Source organism: Pseudorca crassidens, chromosome 14 (genome assembly GCF_039906515.1).
Source record: "Pseudorca crassidens isolate mPseCra1 chromosome 14, mPseCra1.hap1, whole genome shotgun sequence".
Classification (NCBI taxonomy): domain Eukaryota; kingdom Metazoa; phylum Chordata; class Mammalia; order Artiodactyla; family Delphinidae; genus Pseudorca; species Pseudorca crassidens.
In genome coordinates this window covers 44,547,212-44,571,948 of record NC_090309.1, presented here as the reverse complement: position 1 = coordinate 44,571,948, position 24,737 = coordinate 44,547,212, and the positions used below count along the sequence as shown (strand labels likewise).

Below are 24,737 nucleotides of genomic sequence, written 5' to 3'. Positions count from 1 at the left end.
AAACTGGCAAAAGCTATCTGGAACCCAAGAGAAGACTGGAAAAGCTATGCAGTTTCCAAGAGTCAGTTACAAAAAGTATCTTCTTTTGGACTGGCTATGGCTAAAGAAAGAACTTAGATTCCTCAGAAGAAATCACAACTGACTTGTCCTTTCAATATTTTTCACTTTTTTGAAAAATAAAGATGCTGTTTAGCTACAGGGAAAGTGAAGACTGGTTTGTTATATGGAGTTCAACAGCAGCAAAAGGAAACTTTATGTGATAATTTTATTTATTACTTCCAGTAATTTAGAGCCTAGCTTAATCAACTCCTTAATCATTTTGGAAGGTTTTTCAGAAATGATTAATAGTATTAAAATATTTGATGAATGTGTGTCTGTGTATCTGTGTATTCTCTCTCTGTTTCTCTCCTTCCCCACTGTCCCTCTCCCCTCCCCACAACCTGCCACCACACACACACAGAGTTTTAATTTTTCCAAGACTGTGGAAATGAGAACAGTTATTTCATCCCCAAAATAAACCTTTTTGGGAAAGGTAACAATCCAGACTCTTTTGGTTTTACTTTAATCTGTGGACAGAGTTGGGAAGGAATGGTTTCAGTGGGGGAAACCAATTGTTTTGCACCCTAAAAGAATGGTAAGTCTCTTTCACAAAAAATGTTTTGGTTTAACCAAACATTCTTCAAGATATAACTCTAATGAATCTCCTATTTGCAATTCCATTGCATTTTCACCTTTCGTTATAACAGATATAAATAGAGTAGGCTGGTAAGATTCCACTGAATGTTAACTTGTTTCTGTCTTTTGCTGGGTGTCAAATCCATTTATGATCAGAAACACATAGACATTTGTTTCAGGACTCCAGGGAAATTGGTTAAGGAATCCCACTGGCTAACATTTTCCTGCATGTAATATTCATGTTAAAAGTCTCAATTAGGGTTCAGAAAGTAAAACCATTGGAATGCAATGTTTCTCCACAATTAACATTACAGAGTCTCTAGTAATGTGGAAAGGGGTAGAAAGATGTTTATTGTGCAATGAACTACATTCTGATTATGCTCATATTTAGTAGTTGGATTCTAGTTGAATGATCACATGCACACTATAAAGTCTCAGGTCATGGATGTTCTTGTGAATTAATATTTCCCTGTAAAATCATGATATAGACTGAGAATCCTGAGTCTCTCCTTTCCTTGATCTTTTCCTTTCTTAATATTTTACTGCCCTTCTTCTAGAGAAGATTTGCTACTAGTCATTTATATTGCTGGGTAAATTTCATAAAAACATCTTGAACTTTACAGTCTTTATAGTTTATAAATAATTTTTCTGTATGTTATTCCATTTCATTCCCTCAACTCCCTTTTCCAAATGAGAAAGTTGAGGCTCAGAGAAGTTTGATAATTTGTTCAAATTGTATAGATAGAATGCCATACAGCTAGGTCTCAAACAGATTTTGTGTCTTCAAGTTCAGTCATTTTTTTTTTCACTCTCTCACTGCTTTATGTAAACCTGTGTTTGTACCAATTTTTCCTGGATTATCTAGTTTTAGTTTTACCTGAATAGTCTTTTGCCTGTTAAAGAAATTTTAAGCTACATGCAGGAGGTAGGGAGGAGAGGGTGCACATTTTCAAATCTTTCAAAAAGACTCTGAAATCATACCATGTAGAGAGCCACTTCTTCCACCTACATGTAGCTGTGAAAATCACCTGAACATTTATTTTAAAACTGGACCTGAAGACATTAGCTATTTTTGGATTAATAGTTTTTTTTTACTGAAGTATTCAAGTACTTTTTAATACACATGAAGCTGATTTTCTCAACACTTAAATTACTATCCAATTTATAATCCTGGTGTTTTAGAGAATTCAGATCAGTTTGAGGTGCACCTAACCACACATTAAGCTTATGCTCTACACTGAAACTCATGGTGAAATATTTTAATAATTGAATCTTTTCTGGTGGATGATTAGAGGATATATATCATAGGGATTATGTAGGCTATATAGAAGGCATACCAATATTTTATTAAAATTATTTATTTTAAGAAAGAAAAATGATTGCTTTAAATTTCAAAGAGAGTTAACACTGAATATCCTCTTTATGAGATGTGCATGTCTCATGATCAACAGGGGAAAAAAAAGAGCTCAAATTGTAAAAAATGAAAGTCTGTGATAGAGAATCCTACAACTTCCTCCCTGCTTTTCCTGGTTAAAACTTAACAGATATGAAAACAGTAAACTTACCCTGACATGTTCTACTTCTCACCACTTGGTATCCCTGGGGGCACATACAAGAGAATTTCCCAGGCTCATTGACACATTGATATTGACACAGGTAGCTCGAGGTTCTGCATTCATCAATGTCTGTTGAACCAGACCAGAGCAATAAGACAGAGTTGAAAACTTACATGTCACTAGTTTGGTAATTTTTTTTTAACACTTCATACTCTGAAACAGAAATACAATACTTTATAAGAAGCTCAAGTGCAAATTCTAACCATATCAGCTCATTTCCCATAGAGCTTCACAGCACAGAGAGTTTTTCTTACCATCAGTTTTACTCACTTATTGCTGACAGTTTGGCGAATCCTGGAACTAACCATACTAGCTGAGCAGACTGAATGAATTGGCTTGTGGTTGATGATCTTCATGTTGTGCTTGGCAGACCCACCCAGTGATGCAGATTCATATTTGCCTTCTCAGAAATTGGGTGGCTCTGCTCCCAAGTTCATCTGAGTTTTGAACTCCAAGTTCCATCCCTGTGCTAGCTTCTAGAGGTGATGCCCTGGCAGAATGCTTTGCATTTCTCAATGGTGCTGTCCCAAGAAAAGGTGGGAGCGTTTGTGAGGAAGTTGGGAGCATGAAGTGTCAATGGCATCCCCTTCAGGATGTCTTATGCCTTTTGAATTACACAGTGGCAGGCATGACTAGGGGCCAGGTCTCCTGGTTTCTCTTCTAATGTTCTTGACATGCAATCAGCCATTTTTGAACTTAAACATGCATGCCAGTCACCTGGAGTTCTCATTAGATGCAGAATCTGACTCAGTAGTCTGGGCTGGGGCCTGAGATTCTACAATTCTCACAGGCTCCCAGGAGATGCCACTGCTGCTAGCCGTTGCATCACACTCGAGAAACAAGACACTAGAGCACCCTTGCTAATTATCAGACCCAGCCTACAACTAATATTTCAATTATTTTGTTTCTTCTCCTTTCTTTTGAAAACATACTAAAAAGTCAATATTATAATTGAACTAAATTAACTGGATTTTAGAACAGAATTTCCATGGATAAAAATTTGCTTTCGTAAACAGGTACACACTTGGATTAAAGCAACAGCAATCACAGGAAGTGGATCATGATTACTAATTATTTGGACAATATTTTACCTTCACAATTGAGCCTGTCACTGCTTAGCTCATATCCTTGATTGCACTGACAGATGAATGAACCAAGAATGTTGTAGCATTGCTGAGCACATTGATTGCTGGCATCACATTCATTTATGTCTGAAAGGCAAGGTTATACACATTTATATATCTATGTCTTTAAACATAGCCTTGCTCTTTTGTACCTATGTCATCCGATGATAAGTGAGTAATTCCCTAGCTGGATTCTTTGCTCTGCAGAAGCTCACTGGAGAACATCCATTCAGGTTTCATATTTGTTGGAACAACTTCAAACATCTGTCATATACTTCTTTTAAAAATACCAGAATATTTTTTTTTCTGGGAATGACAGTTAGTTTGGTGTTTGATGAATCTTTCCAAAAGAATTTAATGATTCTAATAAACATACATTCCAGTATCTATTTTCTTGTATTGTTGTTCAGATGCAAAATGCCAAGTCTATAAATAATTGATATAAGACACATACTAATACGGTCTCTCAGCATGCTGTAGTGAAGATTTATCTGTGCTATTTAGTACTTTTTAAATGGGTCCTGTTAAATTCCATTACAATTATAACATAAGCCTTTGAGACCCATACAGAGTTTTGCAATGCTCTAAGGCACTGAAAATATTGTGAAAAGGCATTTTTCCTGCACTAGATTCTTTCCATGTCATGCCAATCTTAAAATTGTGTGCCGTGACATTGCATTCTGAAAGGGCAGAAGAAGCATGTAAAAATCAGATGCACTTTCAGCAGAAAGTTTATGTATTTGAACTTGCAGTAACCCCTTTGGCACCTTCAGTGTTTATATCACACACTCTTGACTAATTGGTGTGTGTATATCAATTGATCTGTAGTTAAAATTTTTTTTGATACACTCACAGAAGAGAACTAAAACCAAGGTTAACATTTTTTTCCATTCACATCTTGATGTGTTTTAAAAAACCAGATTGGTTACTGTCTTTTCAGCTTTATGCAGGGAAGTTGATGGAAACCAGTTTACTCAAGAACATAGAAAACTGGAAATACTGCAGTGTGGCTTGGGAAGACAGAAATCAGTCAGGATGACTGTTTCCAGAAGTCTTACCTACGCAGGTATAGTTGTTTGCTGCCAATTGAAACCCAGGACTGCACTGGCAATAAAATGATCCTGGCGTGTTCACGCATCTTTGGTGGCAATATGGAGGGATGGTACATTCGTCTATATCTAGGTTATCAAGTATAACACAAAAAGAACCAAATTATTGACTATCCAAATTACTATTATTGAGCTGTTTAATCTCAAGTTCTCAGCAGAGCATTATCTGGAAAACCTATCTAGAGATATCCTTTTAAAAGTAATTATTTTTCTTTATAAAAAATTAGAGTATCTGTGCTTTAAATACACTTTGGTCTGCCCTCTGCAGTTAAATGAGATGTTAAGAACAAAGACTTCATAAACCTGGTTGGGTTGGTTGAGACTTAAAGAGGGAAAAGTAATTAAAACTATTTCACATATAAGTGAGAATGTCAGGCTGGGAATCTAAAAGCTTATTTATAATGATAGAAGTAGAAAAGAACTATGGAAGAATTGAGTGATGTAGCGTAAAACTAATAAAAGGAGGTACGTGCTGTTGCTCAGCTGGTGACCTTGGCAAAGTCACTTAAATGTTCAGTATCTAGGTTTTTTCTTCTGTAAAATGTGGATAGTAATGCTGCGTGTGTATCTTATGAAGTTTCTGTGAGAATCACGTGAAAGAACGCTATGGAAGGAATGGGACACTAAACAAGTTACTTCTTGAGAGTGCCCTTCTGACACACTGATAATGTGTTCCAGCCTGTGTCCTTCTCGTATAAATATTTCCAACTATAAAATGCTCAATTGAGAACTTGCAAAGTAGGATTACTATTTTAGAAGCATAATAGAATTCCATTAATTGATGATTCTACACTTTGTGACAACTCCAATATGGCATGTGTAATTAAAAATAACAATTATGCACAATCACTGTAATACTATGGAGTGACTATCTCATGGAAAAAATGAAACAAAACAAAACTTTATGCTGAACCCTTCCAGTACTTTAATAACTAAAAGTGTGGAAGGCAGTGTGCTCAAGTGGCTGCAAGGTAATCTGAGTTTGAATCTTCATTCTGGCATTTACTAGCTTGGTCTTAACCTCTCAGAGCTTCCATTTCCTCTTCTGTGAGTAATAATCAGCAATGTGGCAGGATTGTTGGGAGGCTTACATGAGATGGTTTAGGTGAACTTCCTTGCACAAAACAGGCAAAAAAAAAAAAAAAAAGGAGCTATTATGAATAAGCTGCAAAATATATTTGATTTAACTTGAATATTGAAATAAACAGTAATGATGTTCACATGGCTTCCCTCCTAATTTATTTAGGTGTCTGATCTAATTGTCACCTCAGGGAGGCCATCTCTGTCCATCCATATAAAATAACTTCTTCCCCATCTACCCCCTTAACCTGCTTTATATTTCTTTATAGCCAGTGACACTCCTTGACATTGTATTATGTGTTTATTTGCTTCTTGTCTGTGTCCCTCCCTATAATGCAAGGCAGATTTCCTCCTCTTGAGGTAGAGGTAAAGTATCTTTTGTCTGTTCACTGTTGTGTGCTTAATACCTGGAACAGGGTCTGGCATAGTAGGTGCTCAATAAACATTAGCTGAATGAATGGAAAGTTCATACTAATTAAAAGTAATTTTAGCACGGTTCTTCCTAGTACCTAGTGTTACAGCCAGGTGCCAATATCAACAGCTAAATTATGTAAGTGGTACTTTCTAATAGTTCTGTGGGCTGCGATTCTGTAAAATCTGTTTGTATACTATGATGGCCCAATACCTAGAACGTGGCACACAGTCAGCCCTCACTAAATGTTTGATGAACAAATAATGCATGTCTTCTCTGCCAGTAAACATTCATTGAACCATTGTTATTTGCTTTCATTGTGTTTTGTAATGTAGGTTTATAACGATGATAATCATATACATATATTCTACCCCTGTCTTGTATGGAAAACAGGCGTGAAAACAAATTAATGCATGGAATTATAAGATCAAAATAGAAAAGTGTACAAGGGAGAGAGGGAGCACCATTCTACTCAAAGTGTGTCCTGCTGACCACTACGGGTCCACGGACCATTTTGACCAGTCTGCAATGAATAAGTACAGAAATTGGGAGCAAGTGTTTAGGAATAACAATTTGGTGTTACTGCAACATTCTCACTGTACTCTACATAAGTATTGATCTATAACAGGCTGGAAATTTACAAAGGATACATCAGAGTTTGAGAATTACTGGCAGAGAGGGGGGAGTGACTAATTATATTTGGGTATATCATGGAAGACCTCCCGGAGGAAGTTACCTTGAGCTAGAATTTGAGAGTTGAACGGGAGTTTGTTAGGACTGCATGTCTCTGGTAGAGGCACTGAAGTGTGACACTGTGTGATGTATTGGGGAACTGTAACTAGTGGGACAAAGCTGGAGTGTTGTAATTATTTTGGCAGGAGAGGAGTGTTGATACAATAGAGCTGGGCAAGGGCTAGATAGAGGAAGACCTTATATGCTCGGTTGAGGAATGTAGTGTTGGTTCTATGGGTGAGGGGAACAGTGAGGAAGCCACATGATTAGATCAGAATTTTTTTTTTTTTAATTCTTGGTGGCACCACGTGGCGTGTGGGATCTTACTTCCCCTACCAGGGATGACCAGGGATCGAACCTGCACCCCCTGCAGTGGAAGCATGGAGTCTTAACCACTGGACCACCAGGGAAGTCCTAGATCTGAATTTAAGGACATCTCCTGCCATACCATAAAGGGCTCTAACCATAAGTTCCATTCGCTTTGATTCTTCCCATAGTAGGCTGGGTTTTTTCTTTTTCTATACTTTTTATACCCTCAATTGTTTATTTTCCTGACGAATACAGTGGGCAAAATTTTGGTGCCTGTGGAGTTTTCCACACAATTTTCTCTTAAGTCACAGCTTCAGTCAGTGCAAGCCCTGGTCCTTCTTCAGAGGCTGGGCGCTAGCCCCAGCACCTATGCACAACCCCGTGGCAGGAGAACAGGGCCAGGGCCCATAAGGAGCTCAGTGTTGACATCCTGACACCAAGAGCTCACATTCTCAGGTGAAAATTGGTGCTGGGTTGCCTGTCCCCACATCATTATCCTCTGTTCCTAAGAGAAAATAAGGACTCTTCACTGATCTTATGGTAAGAGGTGGTATGTAAATCAGTGGACAGAGGGAGTCAATTACAGAGTTTCATCCTAGTGCTGGGCCTCAAGATTGAACCCTTTAGTTTACTTGAACACTTTAGTTTACTTCTCATTTGCCAGTTGGCCTCCCCATATCGTGTTCTTCCTGTCATTCAAAAAGCATGCATTGAGCACCTAGTTGGTGGGCACTCTTCAGGGACTGGGGAGACAACAATGACACAAACCAGTCCTGGCCCCTGTCCTCAGAGAGCTCAAGTAGAGCTCTCAAGGAGGGCACATGTGTTGCATCCCTAGCACTGCACTCACTTGCCACGTAAAGAATGTTTAGTACGAGTCTGTTAACTCATTACATAACGATGGCACACAGCTATACAACCCAGAACGAGGAGCCATTCTAAGCACTCCTGCACATGAGCTCCTGAGATAGGGACTGGTATTATCTCCATAGTACAAAGGAAAAGAGTGAGGCACAGAGTATTTAAGTAACTTGCCGAAGGTCTCAAAGTGGGTTAGGGGTAGAGCTGGGATTTGAACCTCACCATTTGCCCTATAAGCTATGCTATGCTACAACCAGTGAATGAAGCCCATAGCACCAGTGTTTTAGTGCTAGGGTACCAAATAACTAATTTAAAATGATTTTCCCGGTTGCTTTTGTGGTCTCATTCACACCCCAAATTTCTGCTTTTGCTTAGTCTAACATGTAACCAAAACTTTGATACCCAGAATATGCTCAACCTTTAAGGCTAGTTTTTTTCTTGTTAACATGGAAAATGGATTGGTAGTCAATGAAAAAATAAGCACTATCATTCTCCAAATAAAGATGAGTGCTTTGTTTTAAAGGCCTGAGGTTTAAACAGTTAAGATGCTCCAGACAGGACTTGGCTTAGTGCACTGTTGTACTTACCTACACACTGCTCTCCTCGCTTCTGATACCCAGGAGGGCACTGACAGGTGAAGGAACCTCGTAAATTGATGCACACTTGGTCGGCTCTACAGTTGTGCGTCCCTGCAGTGCACTCATCTATGTCTGTTAAAGACACACAGCACAAAAATAGTTTGAGTCGGTTGTGAAGATGTTGATAGTTCCTCCATTTTGCCATCATACTTTTCTTAAAGAAACCAGGTTTTTACTCTGTAATACTGTTATATTGGAAATGCTTAAAATGATACATTATTTCAACTGTTCAAAAAGTAATTTCATAGATGTCAGTGTGTACCACTTAGATTTAACAAATGCTAACATTCTGCCATGCATGCCTCAGCTCATTTTGTTTTGTTAAGAAATGAAACACTGGAGACGTACCTAAAGCCTTACTGCATCCTCATCCCTTTACCCCCCCACCTACTACCATCCTGGTAGGTGTGAATCCTTCCCTGAGATTTTTTTATACTTTTATTATACAGTTATGCACCCATTAGAGCATACAGTATTGTTTTAAAATGTAAATAAATTGTATGATACTTGCTTTTCCACCCAGTATATGACATTTGAAATAATTTCTAGTAACTAATCTCTAAAAATCTTCCCAATAACTAGGTAAAAATCAAACTTTAATATTATGCATTCCCTGTTGCTGTTGTTGTTTTTTATTTTTTGGTAAACTTTAGCACAACATAAATGTATAAACTTTTCATTGCAAATTTCAAAATAAAAAGGATTCAATTTAATCACATTCCTCTAGGAGAGATAGGCTGGTGTAGTTTAAAATACATATTTTCCCAAAGCATTTCACTTCTTGTAATAGTTTACTAATGTACCTTAAGGAGTAGGTAGATTATAGTTCCAGAAAAGTAAAAAATATTCAGTCATAATATGAACTTGTTATAACAAATTTCTTTGAGATCAAAATATGATGGGCACTTGTGTGTGTCTCTCATATTACAGTAATTTATAAGTGAAATATAATTTTGCCTTATCCATATCACCTTTCATTCATTCAAATCTCTCATATTATGAGTTTAAATAGCACAGATGAAAGGATTATAAAATTTTGGCATTCTTCAACAATTGAAGACTCTAAGCTTCATTAAAAAATATCTAAAATTTGTAATTCCTAGATGACAAATTTTGCATAAAAACTGAGAAAGGTTTAGGGGTGTTTAGATCATCACTGTGGCAGACCCATGGTGGTGCTTTGGAAGAAATAGTGGGGCAAAAATCAGTACCAAAAATGAATCATTAGTAATTAGAATTTATTCCTTAAATCCTGCCTTCCCTTTAAGAAGCTCAGAGAGTAGCCCCTGGTGTGTTTCATCTTTCTTTATTTTCAAACATAACTGCTGCACTGTGCACATAAATGCACATTATTACACCCTGTAATATTACACCCAGTGTAATAATGTAGGAAGCTCAGGTTATAAGAGAGTTGCCCTCAGATATCGGCTTTAGTTAGCTGGGTGTGGAAATGATAAGAGAGATTCTCTCCAAAAGAAGGAGGGAGGGGAGATAAAGAATACTCAAGGGATGTATGACTGTTTATTGGATAATAACCTATAAAAGCATCTACTTACATAATTCTTATTATCTGGTTTTAAAGTTTTGGTGAATTTTTTCTTATTGTTTTTTATTTTTGTTTTGAAATTTTTTATCATTATTACTATTATTTTCAAAGCGGTGATTACAACTCTGTCCTTTTCAGGTACTATGCAGAGGTACAGCAATCTTGCTTTGAAATTATCTGCCCTTTTTGTGTCTTTTATTATTTTCTCGTATGCACTTGATGAAAACATGTCTACTGGGGTTTCTTCAGAGCTTTGTGACCCGCTAATGCAGAAATGACAGCAGAGTTCATATTGTTTTATGTCAAGAACATCTGCCAGCATTTGCAGTGATAATAGCACTGAGAGATACGGCAATGTGAGATTCAGATGTGGCAAGTTTCCTTGGTACATGCTGGCAGAAGATCAAGGGCTCAGGCTGGCTGCTACATTTTCTAAAGGAGGCTTCACCAGTGACTGTGGCTTTTCTTTCTGAGACATCCCTCTGCAAACTGCCTCCACCCCATCGCATTCCTGATGTGATTTCCTTCCTATTATTTTTTGTCATTTAGTTCTCTCTTTGATTAATAGGCTAACATTTCCAGTGGAATTAATATATCATTAAATAGATTTCAAACATAAAAGCCATGCTCCCTGGACCTATTCCTTTTTAAGAACCAGGTCTGTTTGCCTTCTAAGGAGGATTATTTAATAAAACTATTAGGTGAGTTAAAATAATTTAATAAAAAATAAAATAAAATACCACTATCTCTACTGCCACTATATTCTTTTCCTTTCTCTATCAATAACAAACAAAACTGCAACAGGACTCACCTCACCTAGGATTGACTGGTGGTATTTTATTTTATTTATTTATTTTATAGAATAAGCTTTTTTTACAAAAAAAAATATTTTATTTATTGTCTGCATTGGGTCTTAGTTGCGGCACACAGGATCTTTTGTTGTGGTGCTCGGGCTTCTCTCTAGTTGTGGTGTATGGGTTTTCTTTTCTCTAGCTGTGACACGCAGGCTCCAGGGTGCATGGGCTCTGCACGAGCTCAATAGTTGTAGCACGTGGGCTTAGTTGCCCTGCGGCATGTGAGATCTTAGCTCCCTGACCAGGGATCGAACCTGTGTCCCCTGCATTGGAAGGTGGATTCTTTACCACTGGAACACCAGGGATGTCCCTGACTGGTAGTATTTTAAATACACTTTCTACTTACTTGGATTCACTTTTAGTTTTAATTCTTTCAGATGGGAAACCTCCCTGAAATTCAATAAAACACAGTTGCATGAAATCCCCTTCAAGAAATTATTCCAAAGGAGTTGAATGGATGCTTCATCTTATACCTTGAGCTGGATCTGCTAGTAAATGAACAGACTACATTTTCATTTATGGCTTTTCCAATTCGAGTTTAGAATATTTATCCTCTTTGCTCTTAGCAGGTTATCTAATGCTGAAGGTTGTGTAGATTGACTGGATTTCTTTGAACTATCTTCAATTATGCCATCAATTTATTGGTTTATTTAAATAACACGGTTTTATTAATTTGAAAGTTGTAATTTGAGATGCTGTTTATTCACACATCTATACAAAATCATGTAAGAACTGTTTTACATTGTTAAACTCTTTTATGCTTATCTTTTCTACTTGTATGCATTTCTATGTCTTAAATATCATGTGATAAGAAAATCACTAAAATATACTCCTATGTTAGAAACTCAAAGCAGAATATCCATCTCTGTGCAGATGCACCAGAAGACCTGGCTCCCCCAGGTATGTTTATGAAAGTCCTCCGTGGTGGGAATACCTGTATTAGCAAAAGCAATTCTTTATTCATAATGGAAACTACTCACATCAGCTATGGTTTTCCTGATAATCTAGGAAACAGTACTTCGGCGAGAGGCGTTTTTGTTTTGTTTTTAAACTATCTGTAAGTTATCCTTGACAGTTAAGCTCACTAGGTTCTTTAGGCAGACAGTTAACACATTCCCTGGGCCCTGAACCCAAGCTCTTTGAGGACAGGGACTATGTATTACTTTTTTCTGTATTCCTAGCACCTTGCAGAGTACAAGAAACAGGGTGGGTTTTCGAAACATATTTGTTCAATAAATGGATGAATGAACCAAGATTGTTTGCTAAGAACTGATGCCTAGAGTTTAAAGAAAGTAGGATCAGTGTTTTATCTCATGGAACTAAACATTTACAAGGCTGAGTAACAGGCAAGACGTAAGAAACACAGCAAGATGTCAGTAAATGGAAATGGCTGTAAAGCAATGGAGTGGAGAAGAGCAAAGCTAGGAAGACAGCAGCATCAGTGGTGGAAGGCTGGCCTGAGGAGGTGAATTTTGAGCTGCATTTTGAAGAAGGTAAGGTACATGGATTGGCAGAAATAGGAGGCTATTTCTAGGCAGAAGGGAGATCACATTAGAAAACGCTGATAAGACAAAAGCAGTTTGCATGAGAAGAATGGCAGATAGCTGGAATCAGCACGGCTGGAGGTGCTGTGTATGAGGAGTCTGGTGCAGTGCCTGGTTGAAGGTGCTCATAAAATGGTAGCTCAAGTCATGAGCAAAATTCAAGGCCTTATAGGTGCAATTAGAGTTTGGATTGCACACCACAGGAAGCAGCTCTGAACTATGTAGACATAGCCTAATGGAAACATTACCAAAGTACAAAATAATAGAATGTGCTTCCTAAAATATCACAACACGTAAATCAACTCACATTTCATCATTCTAATGCATTAAGAATAGCTAATGGCAATATTTGGTGATTTCCTCATTTTTCAGAAATGTGCCCACACTCTCCCTACTAGTGATTTATACTATTGTAGGTCCCTCTCTTGCTGACTTTGGCATCCTCATTGCGTTAAATAATCCAGCTGATCTTCGCTCAGCTCTCACTGCTAGCCCCTTTATCACAATGATCCCCAGTCTATGGAACTGCATGTTTGGTTTTCTCTCAAAGTTAATGGAGGCAACTGTGTCCACATCTCTGTCGTGTCCACTAAGTCCCTGCTTAGGCCCACATTCTCTATGTGTTTGGCTCCTGCCCTTCAGTCTGACTCATATTTCCCAAACCCCTGACTCATGCTGCTTTCTCTCTCTTATGCAACATTTTAATCTCTGCTATGTTCTTTCCATAATTTGATAACTTACCACGACATGGAGTCACTTCACTGTGTTTTCCTGGGCAAAGACTTTGTGTACCTTAAATGCTTTAGATTACCACTTAAACTTTTCTAATTTGTGCTGCTTTACATTTAGGGAATAATTCAGAACTACTTTGGAATAAGCCACCATTGACCAGATGGTGTGTTTGATGATAATGCACTGAAATAGGAATATTATTCCTGAAATAGGAATAATAAAAATAAAAATAATTATTTTTATTCTGTCACTGCCTCTGTGATCTAGGGCCATGGCATCAATTCTTTTTCTCTCTGTTTCTCCACCTGTAAAATAGACTGTCTACCTTAATGATAATGCACAGATTTCAAAAAGTTCAGAATTTTCAAAATAAATCTTTTTGTTTCCAGACCGTAAATTCTTAGAGTAAAATAACCATATCTTGACTAGTTCTGAGTTGGACACTGTGCATGCTTTGTAAATATTATTTGATGGTAAAGAAAAGGTAGTGGTTAAGTTCAAGTTGCTGCTATTTCTTGATCTGTGTGGGTCTAAAATGTTATTTTGTGTCTTCCCCAACCATACTAATTCAATCTCATAAATGGAGTAAAATAGGAAAAAAAAAGGTCAAGATTCATGTTTGCTATAAGGATGAGCTACTTTACTCCTGGCTGCTTTCTTTCTTTCTTTCTTTCTTTCTTCCTCTCTCTCTCCCTTCCTTTCTTCCTCCCTCCCTTCCTCTTTCTTTCTTCTTTCCTTCCTTTCTTTCCTTTCCTTCCTTCCTTCCTTCCTTCCTTCCTTCCTTCCCTCCCTCCCTCCCTCCCCCTCCCTCCCTCCCTCCCCCTCCCTCCTTCCTTCCTTCCTGCCTGCCTGCCTGCCTGCCTTCTTTCCCTCTCTCTCTTCCTTTCTTCCTTTCTCTAGTGACAGGACAATAAATTAGTTCCCAGCAAAGTACTCTTTCTACTTCATCTATGAAACTTTTTGAATAAAAGGGACTCATTGGGTGAAGATCTTACAGTTATTTAGGATATTAATCTTATTTTTCAGTATAATCCTGGAAGGTAGCAACTATTTCAACAAGTGCTGAGGCATTGCTATTTTATCACTGCCTCATCCATTAATGGCTATTAATAATGATAACCTGAGTAATCAAGACATTAAATTATGTTGATTGAAATCTGATTAAGGAGAAGGTGTGTAATATTTTATATAATTTCACATACAAATTTGTTAAAATTCTAAAATTAACTGGCATAAAAATAGGCAAATATTTAACAGTATTTAAACATCTATTATTTGATTAGGAAATTAGATCTACAGGCCTCTGATTTAATCCTAGTAACAACCCTGTGGAATAATGGTTTCATTATCCACAATTTTTGGGTGAGGCAGGAGTTGCCACTGAAATGTAGGTTGATGAGTGACCTGCCCAAGGTCACACAGAGCAGAGATTCAAACTTAAGATTTCTATTTTGCTTCTGCAATTTAGGTTTCCAGAAAGGCTTATTTCTTAAGAGTTCGGGATAGCAGGAGTTTCATTGTAGTCATATATGTATATAAATTTCTTATATATATTATATAAATACGTAATTTTTCTCAAATTTAAAGAGAAGATTGTTAATCTTTAGGGCGTTGGTTCCTCCCTTGCATCTTTCTTCTACATTAGAATAACTTTCATAGCTCTCCAAATCTTTTGTTTCCCTCCTCAATCCTTAGCCAATTATCAACAATTTTTGTCAAAATTTTCTATTTCCCTTGCTGCTTCTTTCATAGTACTGGAATCAGATTTATCTGGGCAAAATGCCCAGTTCTAGTTAGCTTTTCACCCTTCTGAAATTATCAGCTAGAATTCACCCAAGCTAAGCAGTTCTAGAGGAGAAAGTAAATACTGATATTAAGTAACAAAAGAGGACTGACTTCGTTGATGGCCAGCAGTAGATTTATAGTTCTAAATTCTTATCTGTTCTGGCCAAACAGATTGTTAATAGTTCGGTGTGCTTTAAATGATAAACAAAAATATCACCCAAATCAACAAATATCAGCCTCCCTGATAGTTAATTTCTTTGTTTTAGAGAGTGGTGAATCAAGTGTTCTGGAAGTCCTTGACATTGCACTGTGTTCTAACAGAACCTTGAAATACGCTGTTCCCGTATGGAAAAATCGTGCTACATGTACTTGCAGTTGCTTCACCAGCAGTGATGATGGATTTGCACTGCACATCGACCCTCTCTCACCTAGTCTCCTCTGTGGCTAGTGGTGTTCGTTTGCAAGATGATTGGATGAGATTAGACATACAGTTCATGTCTAACCTCGTGAATTCATATTAAATGTTCATGAATGTGGGGGAGAAAACCAACTGGTGAACATGAACGGTCAACTCGTGACTACTCTGTACTACACACAAACCAAATGGACCAATCATAGGCTAAAACAGAGAAAAGCAAGGACACAAAGACCTTAATCCTCATTCTTCCCCTCTTTTTGCACACTGGCAAAGTGAAGCTTATTGCTTTCAGAATCTTAAGGGAAAGACATTTTCTACTGATAAATGATTGTTAATTGTCAGGAGTGTTCTCTGGCATCTCTGAGAATATGTCATACCCAGGTAAACTCCCTTCTTTCTTCTTAAACTTAATTATCCATTAAAAAATGTTTGGGAAAGGATGACCCTGGTATTTGGAATGATATTACAATCAATCATCAATCTACACCCTTGTAGAGGTAAAACTGTGTTTTGAAATAAGCAGCACCATTAGTCTTTGCTCTAGGATGGCTGAGCACCAGGAATTAAAGACTGTATGCAAGTTGAAGCCCATCCCATACAAGCTGGCCATCTACTTCAAACTGGATGGCCTTCAGAGGAATTATGATCCCATCTTATTAGGGGATGCCTCTGCATTGATATTTCAATTGTGTTTTCCTGGTGCTCCACTGCTTCACCATGCCCCTCCCACCTCCCTCCTATCCCCAGCTCCAGATCAAACCCCTGGAGACTGATGAACTGGATGGAGACTGAGAACATTCAACTGAGTCCTCCATGCCCTCCGTGAGCACTGGGGCTTGATTCCTGGTCCCCGTCCTTGAGGCCTTACAGTCAGATCAGTCAGTCTCTCTAGCCCAAAGCACACACATTCCTGGCTTACTCCATCAGGCCAATCATCACTTGAGGTCACATAAGCCCCTGGCTGTGGCAATGCCAATTATAACAAGCATGGCCTGGTGACCTCCTAATTGTATGAGACCAATTAACATTATACTTGTTGTTCATTCAACAATAAACAGCTTTTGTGACCATTAAATTGAGGCATACTACTAAATTTGCTGAGTATAACTTGGCAATACTTCTCCAAATCATTAACTGCCTAAGACTTTGAAAATAAAGTGTATCTTTGTGCCTCTTGCCTTCAGAGAATGTTACATTCTTGTGTGTATTTTCCTGCCCATTTCATTACATCGTACTTATGAGGTTTCTGCACAATGTTTCCCCATATGCCTCAGGGCCCTTATATTTTTCTGAATTCCAAATGGATAGTAGTATGAAGGGAGTGAGGGGTGTGACTCATCAAATTTGTACTAAATTCCTATTTCTTGTCTCTTTCTGATTCAAAATTCCAGCAAAATGAAAAGCAATGAAAGGATAAATATGTGGGTAAATCTTAATGAACACCAACTATATAAAACAAAAATAGTAAGGTGTTTTGTGATTTATAAAAAATTAGAATTAAAATACATGGGAATAAAGCACATGGGTTGGCAGGAAGGTAAATGGAGTTTAAGTTTTTTAAGGTCCTTCTATAGTCTGGGAAGAGGTAAAACTACCAATTTATTTTGGACTTTGATAAGTCAAGGGTACATGTTAAAGTATTCCCTAGGGAAACACTAAAAGAACAGCAAAGAGTATAAAACTGCAAATCTAATACAGGGGAGAATGGAATAGTACAAAACAGTACATCATTTTAGACAGAAAGCAAGAAAGGAAAGAAAAAGAAACTAAAATGTGCAGAATGAAAAAAAAAGGCAGAGAGTAAAGTGGTAGTTTAAACCTAAACATATCAATAGTTACATTAAAGGTAAGTGAATTAAATGCTCTTATAAAAACTGAAAATTCTCAGGTTGATTACAAAATCAAAACCCAAATACGTTGCTTCAAGAGAAATGATTTAAATATAAGGACACAGGTAGATTAAAGAAAAAAGATGGAAAATATGCTATGCAAACGCTAACCAAAAGAAAGTTGGCTTTGCAATATCAAAGTTGACTTTAAGGGAAAAAAGATTACAGAATAAAATGTAGTACTGTGTAATGATAAAAGTTTAGTTCACCAGGAAAATGTAGAAATTCTAAATTTAACTTCATTTAATCACATAGCCTCAATATAGATAGAGCAAAAATGGATAAAACTAAAGGGAAAAATGAATAAACACAGTAAGAGATTTTAACATATCTCTCCCAGTAACTAAAAGAATAAACCTACATTTTCAGAAATGAATAGAAAACATGAATAACATGATTAAAAACTGAACTTACATACACAGAACACTGTACAGAACACATAACCTTTTCAAGTATTGAGGAAATATTAAAATAAAATGACTATATTCTGGTCTTAAGACAAGTCTAAATAAACTTCAAAAATTGCAATATACAGATTTTGTTCTCTAACTACAATGCAAATAAGATAGAAACAGCAACAACAATGACAAAACTAAAAAATCCCTCTCTTTTGGAAAAGAAGAAATACACTTCAAAAGAACTCATGATTTAAAGAAGATAACAAAATTGAAATTTAGGACTATTTCAAACTGAATGAAAATGGAAATGTTACGTATCAAAACCTGTGGGGAAAAAGGCCAACCCTTAAGAAGGCCTATAGTCCCTCCTCTCCTTACATCATCCTATCTTTCCGCCCACCCCCCTGACTGTACTCAACTTACAAGATGAGATTTGTATCTGAGCTAGTCTGTTGTGAGAGTGGACTTGAGGATTTTGAAAGGCTGTTTAGAGAAGGAGGAAAAGATCTTGACCATGTCTTTCCAAAGAGCAGAACTAGAATAAGCAGGTAAAAAGAAAGGCAGATTTTAGTTCAGTGAAAGAAAAAAATGTTGTGGTCATTGGACATTTTAATATATTAGGAGATAATGAGGTTCCTATCACTGGAAATATGCAAATGGTGCAATGTGAATCCCAGTAGTGTGTGTGTGTGGGGATTTGACCAGTTACCTGTGTTTAAAGATGGTGCTAAAGCACTGCATGCAAATATGGCAGAATGTTAACAGTTTCTGAATCTGTGTCATACCTTCAACTTCAAGTTTGAAAACTTGATTAAAAAACATTGAAAAATAGATGCTGCATCCACCCCAATATAGAAAGTTGTGAAGATTCAACAAGATTGAATATCTATACTTTCTCTCTTTGACATATGGTGTACATACATATATCTTTGTATATATACAATATGTATTGTGATGCTTACTTTTATAATTTTTCCTCTAACATATGAAAAACTCACTCTATGATAAAGCATAGCAAGGAAAGATCTCATCCTAAGTGGTTATTTATTCTCTCTCTCTTCCTTGAGCAAGGAGATAGTTAAGAAATCCTAGACTTATTATTCCTTGTAAGTATTAAGAATTTTTCAGGAAGGGGGACTCTGCAGGCTTCATCATATTAAGGCATAAGATTATTTGGTGTTCAAAATGTTAAATGCAAGCAACTATCAGCTTGTGCCCAAGTGTTTCATATGCCATTAAACCAAGTGAGATTTGACTTTTTGGTTTTGTTCCAAACTGATACTATAGTTACTATTTCCCTCAAATTATTCATGAATTATCATGCATACTTGAATTTAATTTGCTGATAAATTGTGTTTGATGTACATAGGCTGTGGGATATCTCCCAGCCCCTGTGTTAAAACACTTGCAGTGATGTGAAGAAATAGCATTCAAATAACTCCTGAGTATTAGTTTGAGGAGTACCTAAAGGCAATAGGGGACAAAAGAAAATACTGTTTCCTAAAACTATGACCTGGTGAGTTTTGATGCTAAAGAATTCTCAAGCTAGCATATAAAATAGTCTTTGGACTTTTAAATGAGTTTGGGGCATTTTACCTTACAGTTCTTAGAAGCAAAAATACATTTGGACTGTATATTCTCTGAAATGTCTTTCAGTTTAAAAAATCTGAAATTAAAGCTCACTTTGCTGAAATCCTGAACACTTGTGAAAAGGATTCATTTTCCAGCTCTTATCTCTTCTGCCCTCTCTAACACAAAATGTTGGAACCTGGGAAACCTGAAAAACATGCTCTTGCTTCTTGGGGGCCATGACCGTTTCTTCTTCCCTTCTTTTTCATTTTTCAGCAGTAACTTCTCCCTCCTCCTAATCTGTAGAATCAAAGGAGGGTTTAAAATGGACTCATCTTTCTGGACAGGATTGAATGGCTCTGTTAGCAGAGTGGGATGAATAGAAAGTTCTCTTCAATGTTTTGGTGCAGTACTGTGTGCCTGTAAAGTTACATACTTGCCCGGAATTTAGACTAGCTTAATGCTTGTTTGGCAGCATAAACTCTGAAAAAAATCTTGTGGGGAAACATGCCCCATACATGGTTTCTGTCTGTAGAGTACAAAGGGAGATGGACGTGTGCCAGTTATGTAGTTGATGTGTTAAAGGTAGATGCCAAACTAAGGCAGTCTTTGAGAGAGTTTCTTGGCATGAATAAACAGATTAAAAAAAAAGTCTATGTTCTTAGATCTGTTATATATACTTAAAATGGTTACTGCATGGAGCACATCCGTAGAGTCCATCATATTCCAAGTTTTCATTTTAGAAGAAAATGGAAAAATTCAGCAATTCATATTGTTAATTTTAAAATTAGCCTAGAATTATTTCTCCCTAGAAATGTAATAATTTGTTTGTGGAAACCTTTAAATGAAAACCTTTGGCTTCAGGCACATATGTGCTCAATATGGATGACTGTGAAGCTGCCAGGTAGATGTAAGGAGGTCCTGTCAGTGACCTTCAACTACAGGTCTCTTTCCATGGCTTTCATAATTAGAACAACCATAATATTGTCTCACTGCATAGTATTTTTAAGTTCTAAATTATTTTATTTGAGGTTGTTTCCTTCTTTAGTTGCTTGTGCTAGCCTTTTTTCTAGCCTTATTATACCAAGAGTTTATTATACCAAGAATTAGAGTTTACAGGAAGACTTGACCTTTTTAGAAAGTCTGAGAACCACAGAATAAATTTTTTTCTTATACAACTCCCTGACAGAAAGATATGAAATATGATTGAGACAGAAGAGTGGGTAAGATCATGAGTTTTAGAGTCAAATAAGTCTCAGTTCAAACCCAAGCAACACCGTGTTTTTGGTATGTGTCGGGAGAAAGTCACTTAACCTTTCCAAGTCTCACTGCCATGTCTGTCAAGTAGGGATAATATGCATTTCTTAATATTCTTGTGAGGACTAACTGAAGTAATACACACCCCAAATGGTACCTGGTTGACACTAGGGCTCAATAAATTGTATTTAACAAAACTGTGAATTTGCTATACGTAAGGGTGGTACTTCTGTTATAGACAAGTGGAAGGAAGCAAGAAAACTGCAGAAAGGCAGGGCTTTTTAATATAGTTTTCTATGTCCTTGCATGTAATTACACATCCTATCTTGGTTTCTTTGCTCAGTGTCGTATTTTGAGTGTGACAGTGAAATCCAATCATGAGGAACAACCATAGCATCAAATGACTTCCCTTGCTTTTGCGTATTCCAGATGAATGGATGCAAGAACAGGCAAAATCAGCCTTTCTTTCTTAAAGTTATTTCTCATTAGGGAAATTGCAAACATTCACACAAATGTGATCTGGCAAAACAAAAAGAATCTAGAATCTTTTGCATTTTATAATATTTTGTGATATGAAAGGACAGTTGGTGGCAATAGGACCCAGACACAGAAATGGAATGTTAATGCTTATGAAGACTACTTAGCAAACATAGCTTTAACTAGAGCTCTAATTAGAACTTAAGTGTAACTCTGAGAACTTTTGTGTGAACAAGTTCTAGCTATGAAAAAGCTGTGAAAGTGTAAAATTCAGAAGCAATTTTTATTTATTATATTGACTATGTCAAGGATATTATGGTCATCATCTTTCAAGACAGTGATGAAATTATAAATCAGAACTAGAGAACAGATGGGGAATATTTTCAAACGTAGTGGGAAAAACTGCATGTAAATGAGTCAAATGAGCAGGTCTGAGGAGTCTCCGCTAAACATAATAGTGATCTATATCATTTGTAGTTGGTGAAGCACCCATTCAATCATATCACACAGGAGGATTTGATCTGGAGCCAATTCTTGTTTGTTAAAAGCTATGCTAGTAGGGGCTTCCCTGGTGCGCAGTGGTTGAGAGTCCGCCTGCCAATGCAGGGGACACGGGTTCATGCCCCGGTCCGGGAAGATCCCACATGCCTGTGAGCCATGGCCGCTGAGCCTGCGCGGCCGGAGCCTGTGCTTCGCAACGGGAGAGGCCACAACGGTGAGAGGCCCCGCGTACCGCAAAAAAAAAAAAAAGAAAAAAAGCTATGCTAGTAATATAGTAAAAACTCATGGCATATTAGAAAAATTTTCTTTGGAAAATTAATTTTGGTTTTTTTGGAAACCAAATGACCTCCAAATGCTTTTATTATGGCCTTACAAAAATTATATATGTATATATGATAGATTCTTGTTCCCATATTAAAGGTAAAACAGAGAAAATTAATAGGAAAAATTAAAGAATTTAAAGCTTGAGGAAAAACACTATGCTTATGGTGGCAGTGTGACAAATTAGCAGGTGACAAGGCTGACTTCCTTCTCTGTTGTCTTATTATCCCACCTTTTTCCATCCTGCATTTCTGATTCCTTCTTCCTATTTCAGTATTTGCTTTTGCATTTGCCCTTTCTCAAGTTCACCTCAATTGGGCAGACCATTCTTTTACCTTGAGAATTCTGACTGCTGCCACATCCAAGGTAGGGTGAGGACCATCTCCTACTGGTGTGCAGGCCTTGGGCACTGCTGCTTCAGCAATGGTTTGTGAGTGCTGTTTCCCTAGCCCAGTGCTATGACTCTCCAGTACACCCCTCAGGAGCTCAGCAGGCTGTCCCCACCATCTTCATCTCCTCAGGGAGGTGGGCTGCTATACAGGCCCCCAGAACCCCAACACCAGCCACCTAATCCTGTGACTACTCACATAGATGTCAGTAAAAGGCAGAAGGTCCTGTATAATTGGATGAACCTCACTGCAATATAACAGGTAGTTTCATCTAAACACTAGTCCTTTCATCAGTGCCATCTTGTATGGCCCTCCATATCAGCCAGGCAATATACTGCCATGTGCAGACATATGTTGCCACTTGTCTGCCTTTGACCGTAATCCTCTCTCCAACCCTTCTACCTTAACAGGATAGATTCCCCTTCTAGGTCCAGCTCACGTCCACCTTCTTTAAGTTTCTTTTCCTGGGTTCCTTTGGCCAATGTAAGATAACTGCAGAAAGCAGCTTGTCCAACTGACCTCTGGGACTGCTCTATCTACAGATTATCCTTGCTAAGGAAGAGGAAGAGCAGCATACTTGCTATCTGTGGAAAATCCACTGCCTTGGAGAGATCTTGGACAGCTATCCCCCCACCCCTCTTCTCCTTAACTAGACTCACCTTAAGGATGAAGGGGTGCCTCTGGCACTCTGTGTGGCTTAGGGTCCTAAACAAGTTTTTCTCCGATCACTGAATTCTGGCGTTCTCCACTAGGAAACCAGCAGCTGAATATCCATCCCTAGGCACACATCAGTGGCCTATATAATTTTATAGCCTCAATTTGTTAAAGGTACCAGTTGAGCTCTCCATTAGATTTGATGTGAAAATTCTAGCACTATTATATTATAAAGTGGCAAAACACTTAAGATAAATAACACTCAATGCTTCCATAGTATTTCTACAATTATATTTCTACAATTATATTCTACAATTATATTATATAATATAATAATATATATTTCTACAATACAATATAATAGGGGATGCTATGCCAAATAAGGGAAATGTGTAGAACCTCTCGTAGCTTCTGCAAAGGCTGAGTTACAATTTTATTTTCAAACTAGTTTTCCAGTAAGTTTTAGTACAAATTTTAAGATGGAACAAATCTCAAGTAGTAAAAATGCTTTAAGAGTATACAGTTATATTCTGTGTGGATAAAATCGTAATGGCCTGGAACAATGACTACATGCCGAGTGGAATTTTAAGGCTGGTTTTGACTTTATAGAAGCTTTTCCTTGAGCTAAGGTATTTTCCCCACTGTGTTATGTTTGATAAAGATTTAAACTTACAAACAGAACTGTACTATTTTTATAATGAAATTCATACTTAATTTGCCTTTGTAGCACTGGTATAAATGAAGAATAAAACCAGTCCTAATTAACTACAATAAAATTATCTTATTGGGTTAACAAATTTAGAACTCAGAAATAAGTTTTAAAAGCGAATGATGTGTGTACCTCTTCTGTAAGCAAAGCTGATTATGCCACTTCCCACTATCTTCAGGATGATATCCAAACTTTTTAACATGACATGCAAGGCCCTTCATTATTTGACTTTAACCTGTCATCTTGTATTGCTCACTGAATTGTACAGAACACGTGTTTCTTCTGTATTCTACTTAACGACCTTAGCAAATACTGTTCCCTCTGCCTAGAACACTCTTTCTCTTTCCCTCCTTTCCTTCCCCCAGTTCATTAAGGGCTAATTCCCACAACTTCCCAAGACTGACACCTGGTAGTACCTTCTCTGGGAAGTTTCTGAAACGGGACTCAAAATTTCACATTGCTGTTACTGTCTACTTGCTCAGACTGTGAGCGCTTTGTGGGCAGGCACCATAAGCTTTCATCTTTGTATTCTCAACACCTACTGTGCTTTGCACACAGTAGTTACTCTACTCAGGCTTGTTGAATAATCTCACACTTTGAAATTATGTTTAGGGATCCAGCTACAGGATACCTCTGTGGTCTTGTGCTATCTCCCGAACTGTAAGTAACAGAGCAATTGTTAAAATATTTCCCCCCCATCTTATTATTCCCAAATCCAACATAAAATTAAAAAGCAAACCTAGACAACTAACACATCATCTCCAGCAGACCCCACTCTTGAGAAGAAAAGTATAGACCTGACTATTGTTTATGAAGTGTTCCAGAATGGACACTTAAATAAATCAATAAATGAACAAACCAGGTGTTTTGCGTTTGCAAAATTCTTGCTCTGGGTAGGTCTTCAAAAAAACAAAAGCAAAGACGAAACAAAACAATGTCCCCACCCCCCCCAAAACAAAGAGTATCAAGACTTAGTGAAGTGATCTCTAAGTCTAGTTAAAATTCCTTTGGATTATTCCATAGGCTAAACTATATATTCTTATATTCTTAAGTTCTTGCTTTATTAGCTTAGCAGTCTAGCCTCACCCCCACTCCAAAACCGCCGTTCCCCTTTTTGTATTCCATTCAAATTCTTATT

The 24,737-nt window shown here is 37.3% G+C and overlaps 2 protein-coding genes across 6 annotated transcripts in view; one reads left to right on the top strand and one right to left on the bottom strand.

Annotated features, from left to right (window-relative positions):
• CCDC85A (coiled-coil domain containing 85A) overlaps positions 1-24,737 on the top strand; it is a 685,546-nt gene that overhangs the window by 167,618 nt on the left and 493,191 nt on the right. The gene's annotated exons all lie outside the window — the stretch shown is intronic.
• The window catches only part of EFEMP1 (EGF containing fibulin extracellular matrix protein 1), a 68,293-nt gene that overhangs the window by 8,267 nt on the left and 35,289 nt on the right, over positions 1-24,737 (bottom strand). For all 3 annotated transcript variants that reach the window (XM_067705033.1, XM_067705035.1, XM_067705034.1), the window contains 4 exons: positions 8,506-8,628; positions 4,474-4,593; positions 3,383-3,502; positions 2,241-2,360 (listed from right to left, as the gene is read on the bottom strand). In XM_067705033.1, coding sequence (XP_067561134.1) covers positions 2,241-2,360; positions 3,383-3,502; positions 4,474-4,593; positions 8,506-8,628 — 483 coding nt within the window. The remainder of the gene's footprint in view (positions 1-2,240; positions 2,361-3,382; positions 3,503-4,473; positions 4,594-8,505; positions 8,629-24,737) is intronic.